The sequence below is a fragment of the Pelobates fuscus genome, chromosome 11, assembly GCF_036172605.1.
Source record: "Pelobates fuscus isolate aPelFus1 chromosome 11, aPelFus1.pri, whole genome shotgun sequence".
Taxonomy (NCBI): Eukaryota; Metazoa; Chordata; class Amphibia; order Anura; family Pelobatidae; genus Pelobates; species Pelobates fuscus.
The window spans coordinates 102,040,250-102,055,545 of record NC_086327.1 but is presented as its reverse complement, the minus strand read 5'-3'; the positions used below and the strand labels follow the sequence as shown (position 1 = coordinate 102,055,545).

General features: G+C 37.6%; 1 protein-coding gene across 3 annotated transcripts in view; it reads right to left on the bottom strand.

Annotated features, from left to right (window-relative positions):
- Positions 1-407: 407 nt before the first annotated feature.
- Positions 408-15,296, bottom strand: part of KAZN (kazrin, periplakin interacting protein) — a 594,836-nt gene continuing 579,947 nt past the window's right edge. For all 3 annotated transcript variants that reach the window (XM_063436584.1, XM_063436583.1, XM_063436585.1), the window contains 3 exons: positions 7,898-8,087; positions 6,364-6,494; positions 408-2,564 (listed from right to left, as the gene is read on the bottom strand). In XM_063436584.1, the coding sequence (XP_063292654.1) occupies positions 2,397-2,564; positions 6,364-6,494; positions 7,898-8,087 (489 nt within the window). In that variant the 3' untranslated portion in view covers positions 408-2,396. The remainder of the gene's footprint in view (positions 2,565-6,363; positions 6,495-7,897; positions 8,088-15,296) is intronic.

The window sequence follows — 15,296 nt, the reverse complement described above, 5'->3', positions numbered from 1 at the left end:
TAGGATGTTCAGCGCTTTCAAGCAAAGCGTAGAAATGCAGCACTGACCCAGAAAGCACCTCTAGTGACAGTCTGAGTGAGGGTCACAATAGGTGTGACTAGGCAGCAATTTCTCTGAAAAGGCTGTGTTTACATAAAAAAAAAAAACCTGCAGGGACATACTAGACACCAGAACAACTACATTTTTATTGTAAAGTGCTCTGTAATAGTCTGGTGCTATATGAATAACAATAATAATAATAATAAAGCTGTAGTCGTTCTGGTGACTATAGAGTCCCCTTTATTCTTCATTGAACTACATTTAGTAAGCCAAACTATCATTGCTAGCAACCCAGTATAAACACATTACTTGCTCATCGTTGTTGGGACTGCACAATATTCCACATAAAAAAGTCAAACATTCCGTAATATTTTAAAATAAGCTTTATTTATTTTTCTGTTTTTGCCTCCATGCCTTTAGAACCCATCCACACTGAGGTGGGTGTAATTAAAACTAATGTTACCAATCAATTAAACTATGCATTACCGTTCTCTTAAATATACCATCTGCTTAGTAACTCTTTAAAATTATTTCCTAGCGTGTAATGAAAAGTACTAAATAACCATGAGCTTTTTTAAAAAAATAAAAACACAGAAAAAGCTTTTATAAAACATTTGCCCGGTCAGGTACGCCAGACAGATCCCTTTAAAAAGCCGTAGAGTCATCAAGCCACGGTTTTTGCCAGTGATAATATGCATCTTAACGAGAAAACAGGTTTTAGATTTGTAAGACTAAATATCCCTTTGGAAAAGGGGTGCACTAAATTCAAAAATACCATCTAACATTATCAAATGTTACAGTTTTTAGAGCTTGACATTCATTTTTTTTTTGTTTGTTTAAAATTAAGCAAAAATATACGGCAGCGTTTGTGTACCGGTTAAACGTGTTAGTAGAAAGGGAAAAAAAAGCACAGACCAGTTACAGGCAAGTCAGCCAGTCTGCAAGAGCTTCAGTTACACAGTCACTTGCACATAGAGAGTACTTTTACAAATTAAAATAATAAAGATGCCCAAACAATGATCTATTGGATGCTACTGCCTGCCTACTCTGCATGGCCAAAAATTGCTGTACTTTAATGGAAATTACAGGATGAGAATAACCTATTTTATTGTTTTTGTTTTGAGTTGTGCAAGATTTACAATTGTTATACCTAGGGATGCAGACACAAAGACCAAAAAAATAATTATATTTTTTTATATATATATATATTTATCTATAGAATATTTTTCCTAATGCTAGTAAGGTCACGGCTGTTTTATTATTATAATTTTCTTTGCACTTAAAAAAAAAAAAAAAAATGTGTTGCCCTCTGTTTAAAACAGATATTGGAATAATATACGCAGCCATTTGCTATTGAAAATAGTTAGCAATATGCATTTGTAAGCATTTAGATTTATCAGAATCCACATCCATAAGTTACTATGGTATAAATACTGCGGATATGGTATAAGTTGGATATTGGAAGACATCACTAAGCAAATATTGAAATTCTTTAAATTACTAAATGTGGTTTTGGTTACTCTGCATAATGTTGTGTTGTCTGGGCCCACATATATATGTATGTGTGTATATATACACATATACACAATATGTATATATATATTGAGGGGAGACAGCAGCCGTAGAGAACATAAGATATAAACATACCCTTCATCCGTTAGGAAAAATATAACTTCAACATTTACTTTATAATTTAGATATAACAACGTTGTGCATTTATGCAAATAAATTAAAAAATATATGAAGGAAAAAAAACAAAAAACAAAAAAAAAAACTTTCTGTCTGGCAGGCATTAAAGATTAATACTTCATCCAGGAAAGTGTATTTAACTTTCTGAATAAAGATTCCGTATTTTTTTTTCTTTTCTTTTTACAAAGCGCTGGCACACCCCTTGAACAGGATAATGTCACTTAAAACATATCAAATACAGAATGCATTACACCATGGGCTCAAGAAAACAGCTTTCTGACGAGAGACGCTACAAGCACAAAGTGCACAGTTTTGTTATTTACAAATACACAGCAGTTTTTCAAGTTTTCATAAAGTAAAACAAAAACAAAAAAGAAAGAAAAAGTTAAATACAAAAACAAAATTTAAAAAAATATTAAAATTATCCCCCACCCTTCCCCAACATTTTTATTCATTAAAAGACAAACAAAAAGTTTACAACTGCATCGCTATAAAGACAACAACTGACATGTTTACACACATTTCTTTCTAGTATTTACAGCAATTACAGAATTAGCGATGCAAAAAAAAAAGTTAAAAAAAGGCTCACTTTTGTCTCAAAACTTGGTAAACAGGCACATACACCCTTTCACGTATACACATACAGAACAAATAGGTAATGCAGCTGGTCACCAATCTGCATCCTCTTCAATGTAATAGTCAGGAGTGGTACCATCAAAAAGGCCAGGATCTAAAGATTTCCGCTGCTTTCCCCTTGCAAAAACCCTTGAAATTGAACCAAAGCCCATCTTCTCTTTTTTCTTCTTCCTCTTTTGGTCTTCGAGATCTTCTAAAGACTGTTGAAAGGAAAAAGACTAGATGGTTAAAAAAAAAAAAAAGAGAGAAAAATAACGACTTTAGACATTTATTTGGTTGAGTGTATTAAAAACACAACAGAAAATATGATCATGCACGCTTGAAGTTGCACATCTTACTATAGTATTTCTAAGACAGAGCTGGGCAAGAACTCTGTGAGGCTTGACTACAAGCTCTGTGATCCTCAGCTAATCTGAAGGTGATGGAGGACAATCGTTGGCATTAACAGTTCTAAAAGAGATAGGACTACTTTTCTACACTGCATTAGAACAACTAGCAAGTACCAATTTATCCTTTTTTATTTATAATGCAAATAGCATATATGGTCTTTACCATATCACCCAAGTCTGTAGACCAGTGAATCCCAACCCATTCCAAGATATTAAAGGGATGCTATAGTCAGCAAAACAACTTTAGCTTAATGAAGCAGTCTTGGTGTATAGATCATGCCCCTGCAGTCTCACTGCTCACATCTCTGCCATTTAGGAGTTAAATCATTTTGTTTATACAGCCCTAGTACACATTCCTGCATGTGACTTACACAGCCTTCCAAACACTTCCTGCAGAGAGTCATCTAATGTTTACACTTCCTGTATTAAAAATACAATTTAATTTAGAATTCCACTTCTCCTGCTCTGTTAATAGTTTTAGACCCTACAGGAGTCTCCTGTATATAATTGAATTTCAATTTACAGAGCAGGAGATAAAAACTTTTCAAGTAAGTTACATCTGATTGAAAGTGGAACCATTTCTTTTCATGCAGGCTGTGTGGGTCATACCGGCTGGGTCTGCATAAACAGAAACAAAAGTGATTTAACTCCTAAAGGGAACAGTGAGACTGCAGGGGCATGATCTATACACCAAAGCTGCTTAATTTAAGCTAAAGTTATTTTGGTGACTATAGTGTACCTTTAAAATAGCTTTTGGTTTGTCAGTACAGGAACAGAATGGGCAGTGTTTAAAGCCCGAATTGTTGGTGTGCCTCAACTCCTGAGTTAGGAAGCACTACCTATAGAGTCTTGCACCAGTTCTAACATCTTAGAAATATTTAACAATAAACAATTAAAATTGCTAATCAAGGACATATCCTAAAATTTAGGTTGTATAAAAGGTTATCAGCACAAGATGCTAGCAACCAAATTAATGAATAAGCCAATATATGTCATGCTTTATCACGTATTATACAATTATTTGCTGCAAATTATCCACATATAATTTATGATGGCTTTCCATCATTTCCCATCACCATTTATGGATTTAAGCTTCTAATAAAGGTTTCTTATTATTTCCCAGAAAAGAAAGTTTATAGGAAAATAGATCTTAGACAAATAAACAAAGGAGGGTATCTTGACTGCTTAGATCTACTAAAAACCACTTTCTTTCAACCTTGCCTTGCCTATCTGGAAAATATAATTACCGTATATACTCGAGTATAAGCCGACCCGAATATACTGGGAAAACTTATTGACTCGAGTATAAGACTAGAGTGGGAAATGCAGCAGCTACTGGTAAATTTCTAAATAAAATTAGATCCTAAAAAAATATATTAATTGAATATTTATTTACAGTGTGTGTATAATGAATGCAGCGTGTGTGTACGAGTGCAGCGTGTGTGTACGAGTGCAGCGTGTGTGTACGAGTGCAGCGTGTGTGTACGAGTGCAGCGTGTGTGTACGAGTGCAGCGTGTGTGTACGAGTGCAGCGTGTGTGTACGAGTGCAGCGTGTGTGTATGAATGCAGCGTGTGTATACGAATGCAGCGTGTGTATACGAATGCAGTGTGTGTGTATGAGTGCAGTGTGTGTGTATGAGTGCAGTGTGTGTGTATGTATGAGTGCAGTGTGTGTGTATGTATGAGTGCAGTGTGTGTGTATGTATGAGTGCTGGGTGTGTGTATGTATGAGTGCTGGGTGTGTGTATGAGTGCAGAGTGTGTGTGTTGCAGAGCTTTGGTGGGGGGTGGCCAATTTTTTTTTATTTTAATTTTTTTTATTATTTATTATTTTTTATTTAATTAATTTTTTTATTATTATTTATTATTTAATTATTAAATTTTTTTATTATTATTTATTAATTTAATTATTATTATTATTTTTATTATTACTATATATTTTTTCATCCCCCCTCCCTGCTTGATACATGGCAGGGAGGGGGGCTCTCCTTCCCTGGTGGTCCAGCATTGGCAGTTCAGTGGAGGGGGAGAAGGGGGCTGGCAGAGCTGTAACTTACCTGTCCTGCAGCTCCTGTCAGCTGCCTCCTCCTCCGCGCCGTCCGTTCAGCTCTTCTGTCAGCTCCCACAGTGTGAGCTGACCGAGGTGCTGAACGGACGGCGCGGAGTAGGAGGGAGCTGACAGGAGCTGCAGGACAGGTAAGTTACAGCTCTGACAGCCCCCACAGCCCCTGTCTGTATTATGGCAATGCAAATTGCCATAATACAGACTATTGACTCGAGTATAAGCCGAGTTGGGGATTTTCAGCACAAAAAATGTTTGTATATACGGTAGCAATGTCCCATTTTTTTAAAGGATCAAAAAAGAGCTACTAGAAAAAGTTGTGTAGCATTATGCATACAGAGTTACTCAGAATATGTTCCAATGAGGGAGAGCTATGTTTAACTGTAGGACATTGACTGTTATGAGTCCGTTATGTCACTGTTTGCCCAATGATGCAATAGGGAAAGAGGAATATCAAGTGGAATTTTTGTATGAAATATCTGCAATACCAGATCTCTTCCTATTAATCCTTTATAACAGTTTGTGAAGCATAAATGTGACCCGATTTGCTATTATGTTACTTCTATGGGTTCTTCCATTTTTTATTTTTTGACTGTTATGGATATTTTTTAACACCTCCCCCCAAAACACCAAAGACTCAAAACATTTAACTGCTGTCCCCCCCCCACCCCCCCAAATAAACTATAGTCTGATAAAGATCACAATCCGCCTAATGTAGGCCAATTGAATTCGCATGGTTATACATACCGTGAACTTTGTCAAACAAGAAAGTAGAATATCATGGGCATCCATGCCAAGTGGTACATTACAGCCACAGGGAAACTATCCACCTTTAACAAGTTTAAATATCATTTAGCCAACTATTAATACTCTATAGAGTTACACTCTGCTAAAAACCAAGTCTGCTTCTGTGTGAAGTGAGACATTGGCTCATAACATCATTTTCCTGTGGTTAAATCTGCTATATGTGCAGCCTACCTTTCCATTCTTCATGCAGCGTATACAAGTTTAAAATGTATCACAGCCGTATTTTGCAGGGGTAGATAAGTCACCTTGGGCTGCATTCTTGATTAATTTAGGTGACTTTGTCCACTCCAGTGATTGCAAAGAGTGACTTAACACCTACTTAAGTTTATTAACCTCGTCTGACGGAATCCTTAAGATTCTCTTGAAAGGGTTTTTATGTAGACATTAGCTTACAGTAATAAACTTTCTGTATATTCCTGTAATTCCAGCATATTCTCTAGCCTAGGCTTCCTTTACTTTGTATCAGCAAGCGTGCGTGCATGTATGCGAATGCATATTTTCTTCAGCTCCATGTCACATCGAGTTCTACCAACTTCTAATATGTGACCATTACATAAGAAGAATCACAGAGTTACCAGTGCCTTGCCAACTGTGCGACTCCAATTTATTTGATGAAGCATGCAGTGTATACTGACAAGTGTGTGTAAACATGAAGAAGCAAAAATAAACAGAAAACAAATAATTATGCAGGAAATGATTGTAGAAGCCAAAGAAGAATAAAAACCTACACTACCGTCTTACATTGCAGAGGGAATGCGTTCGATGCCTCGGAGAGTTGATGTCGCTTGGCGTTGAAGACCTGTCTCCTTCTGCTGCCGATGCATCAGATATTATAGAGGGCTGTCGGGAATGACATGGGCTAACTCTGACAGCTTAAAGAGAAACAGCAGGGAATGGTCCTTTAATTATGGAAATGTCATGAAAGGACAGTAGATGATAAAACACAAACACCTATAGATATGAGGTGGTGGGGATATTTTGAGACCTTGAGATTTAATCACCTAACCCCTTAAGGACACATGACATGTGTGACATGTCATGATTCCCTTTTATTCCAGAAGTTTGGTCCTTAAGGGGTTAAACTATCAATTCTATTAAATTGACAAATGAGATACATAACGAAGACTAAAATAAAATGTATAGTTGTAAATATTTGCCAACACTGCAGAAAAATGTCAGTCTCAATTACGAACTAATTGTTTAGTGAAAAAACTCCTGATTCTTTAATAGGCAGTACACGGGAAATAATAAAATGTTCAGACATCGGGGATGGTTCTATTCCTGACCGGGACAACTTAACGTCTCATCCTTCCGCGGCAGATAAAATGAGTACCTTTGAACTGAGTAATGGTAATTTTTATTTATCAGTTCTGTTAAATTGGGGAGAGAAGCACTGTAGGGGAGAATTACATTAAGTAACTGACATTCTTATGATATTCTCCTGTTGTGGTCCTCTGAAAGCCCTGGAGGGAGCACAGGCATACCTGCCAAAGATGGAGAGCCAACAGTTGACCATCTGAAAATGGCCTTCCTGATAGGTCTACAGTTAAAATACATAAAACTGGTTTTGAGTATTACTCCATGGTTTTAGGTGAATTCCTGGCAAATTTTCCCTGTACATACTCTCATTAGACACATATTTAGTTTGGCTAGAGGCTAATATTTAAACAACAAATCTAATAATAAAAGCAAATGATAATAAACAAATATAGAAGGCAAAAACATAAAAAAGGCACTCCAATCCAGCCATTAAAAAAATAAAAAAATAATTGTTGCCATAAAATTAAATAAATGGCAAGCATTATCAAATAATAATAATAATAATAATAATAATAATAATAAATACAGCAACGACAAGGGTTCTATTAAACAGATTTTGGAGTGGAAGAGCAAGTCAACTCCTAAGATATTCATGCATTAGATTGTCAGATACACAACAGGCCACCATTTGAAAACTGCTGAAATAAACTCGTCATCAAAAAGAGCAAGACAAATTAGGACAGCACCGAGAAGTCAGAGAATTTTCAGTTGGCCACCCTAAATCTTATTCAACTCTTTTGGTGCCAAATGTATAATACTTTAATTTAAACTTTCTAATAGTGAAAAGATTAAAAAGTGTATCCAGAAAATAGTTATGCTCACATTTTGCATCGAGAAAATGGAAATAAGCAGAATGGCTTGTGCATGGTTTTCACTTATTAGGAAGATGTCACATGACTAGACCATTTGACCCAATTTGGGACGATGGGCATCAAACCGTTACTTGGGAACCAACCTTGCCGATCTGCGGTATGCTGTGAATGCGCATGGTACAACGTTTGCTGGCTTTGTCGGATGGCTGCAGTAAGTGGAAGGTCAGCGTGCATGACCCACTCCTGGTTTCCATTTAACACTGTCTCTCCCGGCATCGCTAGTGAATGGCGTTTCGGGACATCCTTAGTCAGTGTCGCTAAGGACTGCTTGGCCTAAAGGTGGGAAATAGAAAAAGGGTCCTGAATTACCATGCTCATAAAATTTATAAAAATATATATATATATATATATATTATATACGTACGTATATATTAATAAAACTGCTGTGAGCCACTGTCTTAAAAATTTAAGCTGGAATTGCAGAGTTGGAGAAAAATCTCTAAATTCTGCAGATTGTCTGCAAACTCACTAAACCGTACGGTCTACTAAATAAACTTTATATATAATATTTGACCAGAGAAAACATTTGATATTATAATTATGTTGGATGAAGAGATAGGCCATTATCCAAATAGGCTCTTTACAAATAATTAGCGAAGCAAAGTAGATCATTTTAATTTGAAAAACTTAGAGAAGAGCCATTAAAGCAACTATTGTAATGAGCTTAAAATGTATTTGCATTCAGCTCTGTAAAGAGGCTTCAAAGATGTACTGAAAAATAAGTCATTTTTGCTACCAAATCTCTGATTCTAATGGGCTTTGCATGCGTTGCATGAACAGAGTCCTAACAAATTGTTATGTACATACTTAGAAAGCATAGAGCAAATTTACTTTATCCTTTATTTGGAATGTTCTCTGTAGAAAAAAATATGTTATGCAACGTGAATGCTCCAATGGCTGATGGACAAAATGTACCTTTCAACAAAGATGTTTGGGATTCATAACCTTGGGTAGCAGATGTTAGCAATCGAGAGAGCAAGAGAAATTGACAATGCAGTTCACATAGGAGTTAAAACCATTAAATAATAACATTAATAATAATTTTTAAAAAAATCTATGAAGTTTTCAAACATTTGAGTTTCTTAGAGAATCACGAGGATCTCATGTCACCTAGGGTTCTAGTTGGGCAACCAACTGAGGTTTTTCACTAAATTGTGAGTTATCAGGATTTCAATGTGAATTTTACATTTTTTGGCCAAACCACTACAGCCGAATTAGAAAAGAAAAAAAAACTCAATTTTGTTGACTACAATTTGAAATTCACTTTGAATTCCTGACAATGCACACTTTAGCGAGTGTTTTTGGTTTCGTCGTTTTACTAAGTGAACTGCAAATTTTGCATCAAAATAGTCCAATTGCACAAGCTAAACCTAGCTATTCTTGCAGCCCATTTTTTTTTTTTACTACAATTTGGGATTCTTTGTCAATTGTTACAATCAAATGTTGCAAAATTTAAGAAAACAAGCAACAAAAACAAAAAAACAAAACAAAAACATCCACATGTAATTGTTATACAGAGACAGATGAAGAAACAAAAAGTATGCTACCTAGTACACAATTCATATTTTTATAAATCCACACACCAAATGGAACAGCGGCTTGCTTATTGTTAGACTAATTAAGATTTAAACATGAATTTCAATTTTCAAAATATGGCTAACCATCTAAGCATGCTGGTGTGTCTAATATGTCGTAGATGTAGGGGGGAAATGTATTTAATACATTCAACTGCAAGCACAGAAGGATTAAACTTGGGTTAAAACATGGCACCAGGTTCGTTTTTGATTTCACCTTGCAAGTGGGCAACTACCTCATACTCTCTAGACTAGTAGCTCGGCTCTCACAGACATATTTGCATGCTCATTTTTACGTGATATTACCGCTAGATCTTCCTTACATCTTCCCTTATAATAACTAAACTGTGATGTATCTCTTTGCTTTTGGACCTTGTAAGTACTATTTAATCTTGGCAACTGTCTTCACATGATTGCATACATTGACAAAAAATAGAATACAAAATAAAAGAAGGAGCTTTATTACTCAATGGTCTACCGTAGACATCTTCCGAGAGGTTTCTTGCAGTTAAACCATGCAATCCTATTTCTCAGGCTTAAAAAGAAAAAAAAAAAAACTTTAGGATTATCTACCCCTGCCAAAACGTTATTGGCATCTTGCCCATTCCTCTACGATATCAGTGAATTATGGGTTTTGAGTTGATGGTGTTTTTTTTGTTAAAACATATTTGGATCTTCTACAGTTCCAAACCCAAAATGTACAAGATTGCAAAAAAAAAAAAAACCAAAAACGTAATTCTATACACAATCCTAAAAACAAAAACAACAAAACAGAAAGATATTAAGAAATGTCGTTCTTTACTTGCATAAAATGCCAGTGCTGTGCCCAGTGTAATAATTAACTACAATAAAGAAGGACTAAATGGTAGCATTACAATTTCATTAGAGGCTATTGCGTTTTTTTTTGTTGTTTTTTTGTTTTTTTTTTTTGTTTTTTTATAACCAACTTAATTTTTACCATACTGTAAAACGAAAAGGAAATAATATATTAATTTATGTCCGTAAGACTGGAATCCTTAAAATGTCATTTAAAAAAAGGTTTTTGAGAACCATTAGTGTGGTCTCTTGGGAGAAATGATTATTTATCAGGCTGCCACTGTTCCGTGAAGGTCTGTTGTCAAACAGCTGGAGATTTATCTGATGAGAACGCAAACTATGGTTGTAATAAGTAGTATATACAGAACAGAAATAAAGTGCTATTAGTGCAAAAATAGAGCCAATAAAGTGCAGCTACTATCACATGTGCTTAGTCACTCTTAGCAAACATGCACTATGAAGTCCAAGTAAATAAAAGTTGGTGAGAGCGCACAATACAAATACAATAAATATTACCACTCAAAGTCTTGACTACAGTCTGAAATCTAAACCTAAAACATATACCGTAGTGTAGTATATGAAATACAAGCAAAAAAAAAACACTTAAAATTGTGGTTATCTTACTCACATGCTGTTGAGCCTGTTTGGTAGCAGGATCAGACTTTCAGCACTCCTCTATGTTACCTTTAGATACTGCTACCAAACAGGCTCAATAGTATGTGAGTTAGTTTACCACAGTTTTAAGTGTTTTTATTGCTTGTATTTGATATTCTACACTATGGTCTATGTTTTAGGTTTCTATTTCAGACTATACGATAGAAACATTTAAATACATAAAGGGAATCAACACAGTAAAGGAGGGGACTATATTTAAAAGAAGAAAAACTACCACAACAAGAGGACATTCGGTAGTCTTAAATTAGAGGGACAAAGGTTTAAAAATAATATCAGGAAGTATTAGTTTACTGAGAGGGTAGTGGATGCATGGAATAGCCTTCCAGCTGAAGGGGTAGAGGTTAACACAAGGAGGGAGTTTAAGCATGCATGGGATAGACATAAGGCTATCCTAGACTTTAGATAAGGCCAGGGACTAATTAAAAGTATTTTAAAATATTGAGCAGACTAGATGGGCCGAATGGTTCTGATCTGCTGTCACATTCTAGGTTTACAGTATTTGTGTTGTGTGCTCTCACCAACTTTCGTTCACGCAAACTATGGTTGTACCCAGCCTAAAATGGGCATACGTGATTGAGAATGATGGACTCATTTTACAATACTGGTTACAGGTGGGAAATAGAAAATGCATGCATAACTTAGGTCTCTAATAATAAAAACATTTAGAAATGGAATTTGATGTCCTATACCTCGGACAGGCAACCTTCGACACTTAAGATGTTGTGGACTACATCTCCCGTGATGCCGCCTGAGGTTGCCTGTCAGAGACCACCGACTTCCTCGCTCAGCAAGTGCATGCTTAGCGACCTCTATACATTGCTAGCCTGCATATATTCTTCTCTAAGATAACAAAACGTATGCTTCTTGAGATTAAAACAGCAACATGTCTTTCAGTACAGAAGTTACTTACAGTAAAACATAGTAAATATAATAAAACATAGATTTGAACATTAATCTAGTGCTGATATTTCTAAATGCTTCGCGAATAATCCAGCTTTAAAAAAAAAAAGCTCAATTCTACTGAATTAATATAAAAAACAGCCATAGGTCTTACAGCACTGCAAAATTATGCGTGCCAACAATTTAGAACAGAGATTTTAAAAATCAAAAACAAACCCACTGCCTCCCTGAAACAACAGACTACGAAGGTTAATAAACTGCAGATTTATTTTTTTTTTCCCCCATGTTTTCTCTACATTGTCATTTAGCTTTATAATTCGGGTAACCATAGTTACAGTATAGCAGTGAATATTGTGACCTTTTTCACCCTGAACACCAACTGCCTATTTACTTAATCAGCAAACCTGCTGAATCCTCTCGCAGAGATGTTAGTACAGATTACTCACCATGATGACTTCTAACAAGCCTACGCAATTAATGTCCATAATGAGCCCGCAAATCGCTCACCCTTCTATGGCACAAGGTGTCTATTTTTAGGACAAAACATCTTGTTTTGATAGGTTGGTTTTTTAATATGGTGAACACAAAACCTTAACTACGTATGTCTGATTTAAAACTGTTTCACTATAACTTCTTGGTTATAAAATCGCATTGACGTTTTCAATACTTTGTCTTAATTCTGAACAATAAAAATATGTTAAATGGAAATGTGACAGGTTACCCAATCTTATCTCTGATAGTGTGAGTAATACAGCGTTGAGCCTGGCCTTGTGCTTGTATTATTGACTACAACTCACATTATCCTCACTTGCACTTATGATACGGACAGTCTGGTCTCTCCACTTCCTCCGATTAGGGCTTCAATTTGGAATAACCAACTAGTAAAAACAGCCCAGTTCCTTAATTGAAAATAACTGCCCAGATTAGTTATTCTTTAGAGAATAAATGCTTCCAGTTGGACCAAGACCTGCCCAAAAGAAAGCAATGGGAACCCTTGCAATATTAGCCAAATCCCACATCCAAGCAGCAGGAAGCAGAGAATTATGGACACATGGATTTTATCTCAAGGGCCACAAAACTCAGCTGGTGTTGGCGTTTAAATTCTGTGAGTTTAAAACGTAGATCACACTATATTTTTAGCAAAAAGTGATTTTCAAGCATAGCTTTTAAATCAGTGGGTGGAGCGCTAAAATAATCAAATATATACTTACCCCGTACCGGGAAGTTTTATGTTTTCTTGATGTGGGGTATTATGAAAAAAAGACTAAAGAACAGAACAAATCTAGTGCAGATGGTACTTTAAGATAACTAAGTGAAAATAGATATAAGTAGGGGGCGGAGCCTGACTGCCAGGCAGAGCAGACGCACACTTCCTGAGCTCCTGCCATAACTCAACGAAAACGCATAAAAAAAAGCCTAAATTCAGGGCTCACTTACCGAAACCTGGAAGCACTGGCACCCAGGGGACTCCGGGCAAGCGACACCATATGCATCACAAACACCTCTACCGACAATAGCCCGAGAGCCCTGCTGAAGCCTGCTGGCTCCTGAACGGGGGAGAGGCGGCCGACCAACCGACGTTCCGGCTCGACCGGCGGACCCACTGCACTCTGACCCCCCCGGACCGGTGGGGGATATCCCGGTCCACTCAAGGTAGAAGGATGAGCACCTGAGGGGAACCTGAGGGCAAGGGCACCGCAAGACAGGGAACCCGTGGCGCGACCAAGATGGCCGCCACGTGGAATACCAAGCCCGATGACCCGGATACTCACTGGGAAGATCTATTCGAGGCCAGGTTTAATGCCACCTGTCACAACTTCTGGCTCCGCATGGCCCAACGAGCAACAGCTACAACCTGCCTATACACTATGCAGAAGCCTACCCCTGAGAAGCATCCCCGCATGCACAACGAGCAGAGAAGGAGACGGCATGAGAGCGGGCCGCACCAAGGCACCGCATGCAGAGCTACCACTGCTGTCCGCCCTCAAGGCCAACCTGGGAGGACGGCCAACCGGAGAATATCTCCAAGGCACCGACCACAAGGCCCAAAGCTGACCGCCGTTGGCGGCAGCAGAACACCCGGGCTTCCAGAGGAGCCCGACAAAGGGGAGACCCCAAGAGGCACCCGAGTCTGTGGAACGCTGGTGCAGGCCTTTCCAGCAACCGGGGACCGGAAAGCGGCCTCTCAACTGCGACACCATAACGTCCGCTGGGGGAAGTCCCAACAACGAGGTCCCTTCGCACTCCATATGGGCATCGGCTGACAGGGGACTCATTGACCTGCAGGACCAGCTCACGGACACTTAACCGTGAGACTTAAAAGTACCCAGATCACCAACCGCATTACCCACGTTGCTGACGAACCCTGCATGTGCGCTACTGCACTATGATGGACTAAAGACTGCCATGACACACTTAAGGGCCTATTAAAACCTAATGTACAGTATTACTAATAGTATACAGCAGGCCTGACATTTTTGAATAGATCTACTTAGACCCGCAGACCACAGCTTAGGAATCCCCACTACCGCATGGTACACGCGACCACATAGCCTATTTGATTCCTACAATGTCACGATGTACACAGTGTCTGTCCAGGGGATTCTACCACTTAACTTGTTCAGGGCCATTGCCCCACCTCCGGCTAACCCACACACTGCCTCCATATATTGCATACCTTCTAACCCATCAAGCCTGTTGACCATCATCCTTTTATTTTCACAACCTAAGCTGTGCTGACACTGCCCTCTAATTGTTACACATCGTTATATAGCATAGCAAATTGTTATCAGCTTGACTAGCATGTTTAATATATATATAAAAATGAGACAGATCTCCAGGAATTTAGCTACCGAATATAGGTTTCCTATTTTATCATATGCACTAATTCCTTTTACTCTTGTTGAAATGCTGTATTGCAAATCACACTGTCTCAATAAAAGAAAGATTTAAAAAAAAAAATAGATATAAGTAGACGCACTCACAATCTCCAGAGTCTGAGGATAAGGCTCTATAATAATGTAGATGTGCTTTTTAGGCAGCACCTCACCTTCTTGGATATATGAGGATTTCAAAATGAACCAGACAAAAGATTATGGTGCAGTATGTCTGGATGTATCATAGACCTAAAATCACTTTAAAATGGGGACTCTCACCTTATTGAGAGCCCATATGTGCCTTGGTTCTTAGGTATACATGCCTGGTGTCAAATTGTGGGGTGACACTCCCCTAACTGGAACCTGGAACAGGACCTACTGCCAGATACTGATAAAATTCCACTATTTATTATTAATAGTCAAGTCAATAATCATCAAAAAACGCCAAAAAGTGACCTCACTTCCGGCGGGACAACAAAACGCATTTTGGCACTTAAGGACTACATTACAGACTAAGTTCTCATTTATTTGCCTTTATATGTAAACTTTGTTTTTGTTTTTTTAATAATAAATAGTGGAATTTTATCAGTATCTGGAAGTAAGTCCTGTTCCAGGTTCCAGTTAGGGGAGTGTCACCCCAC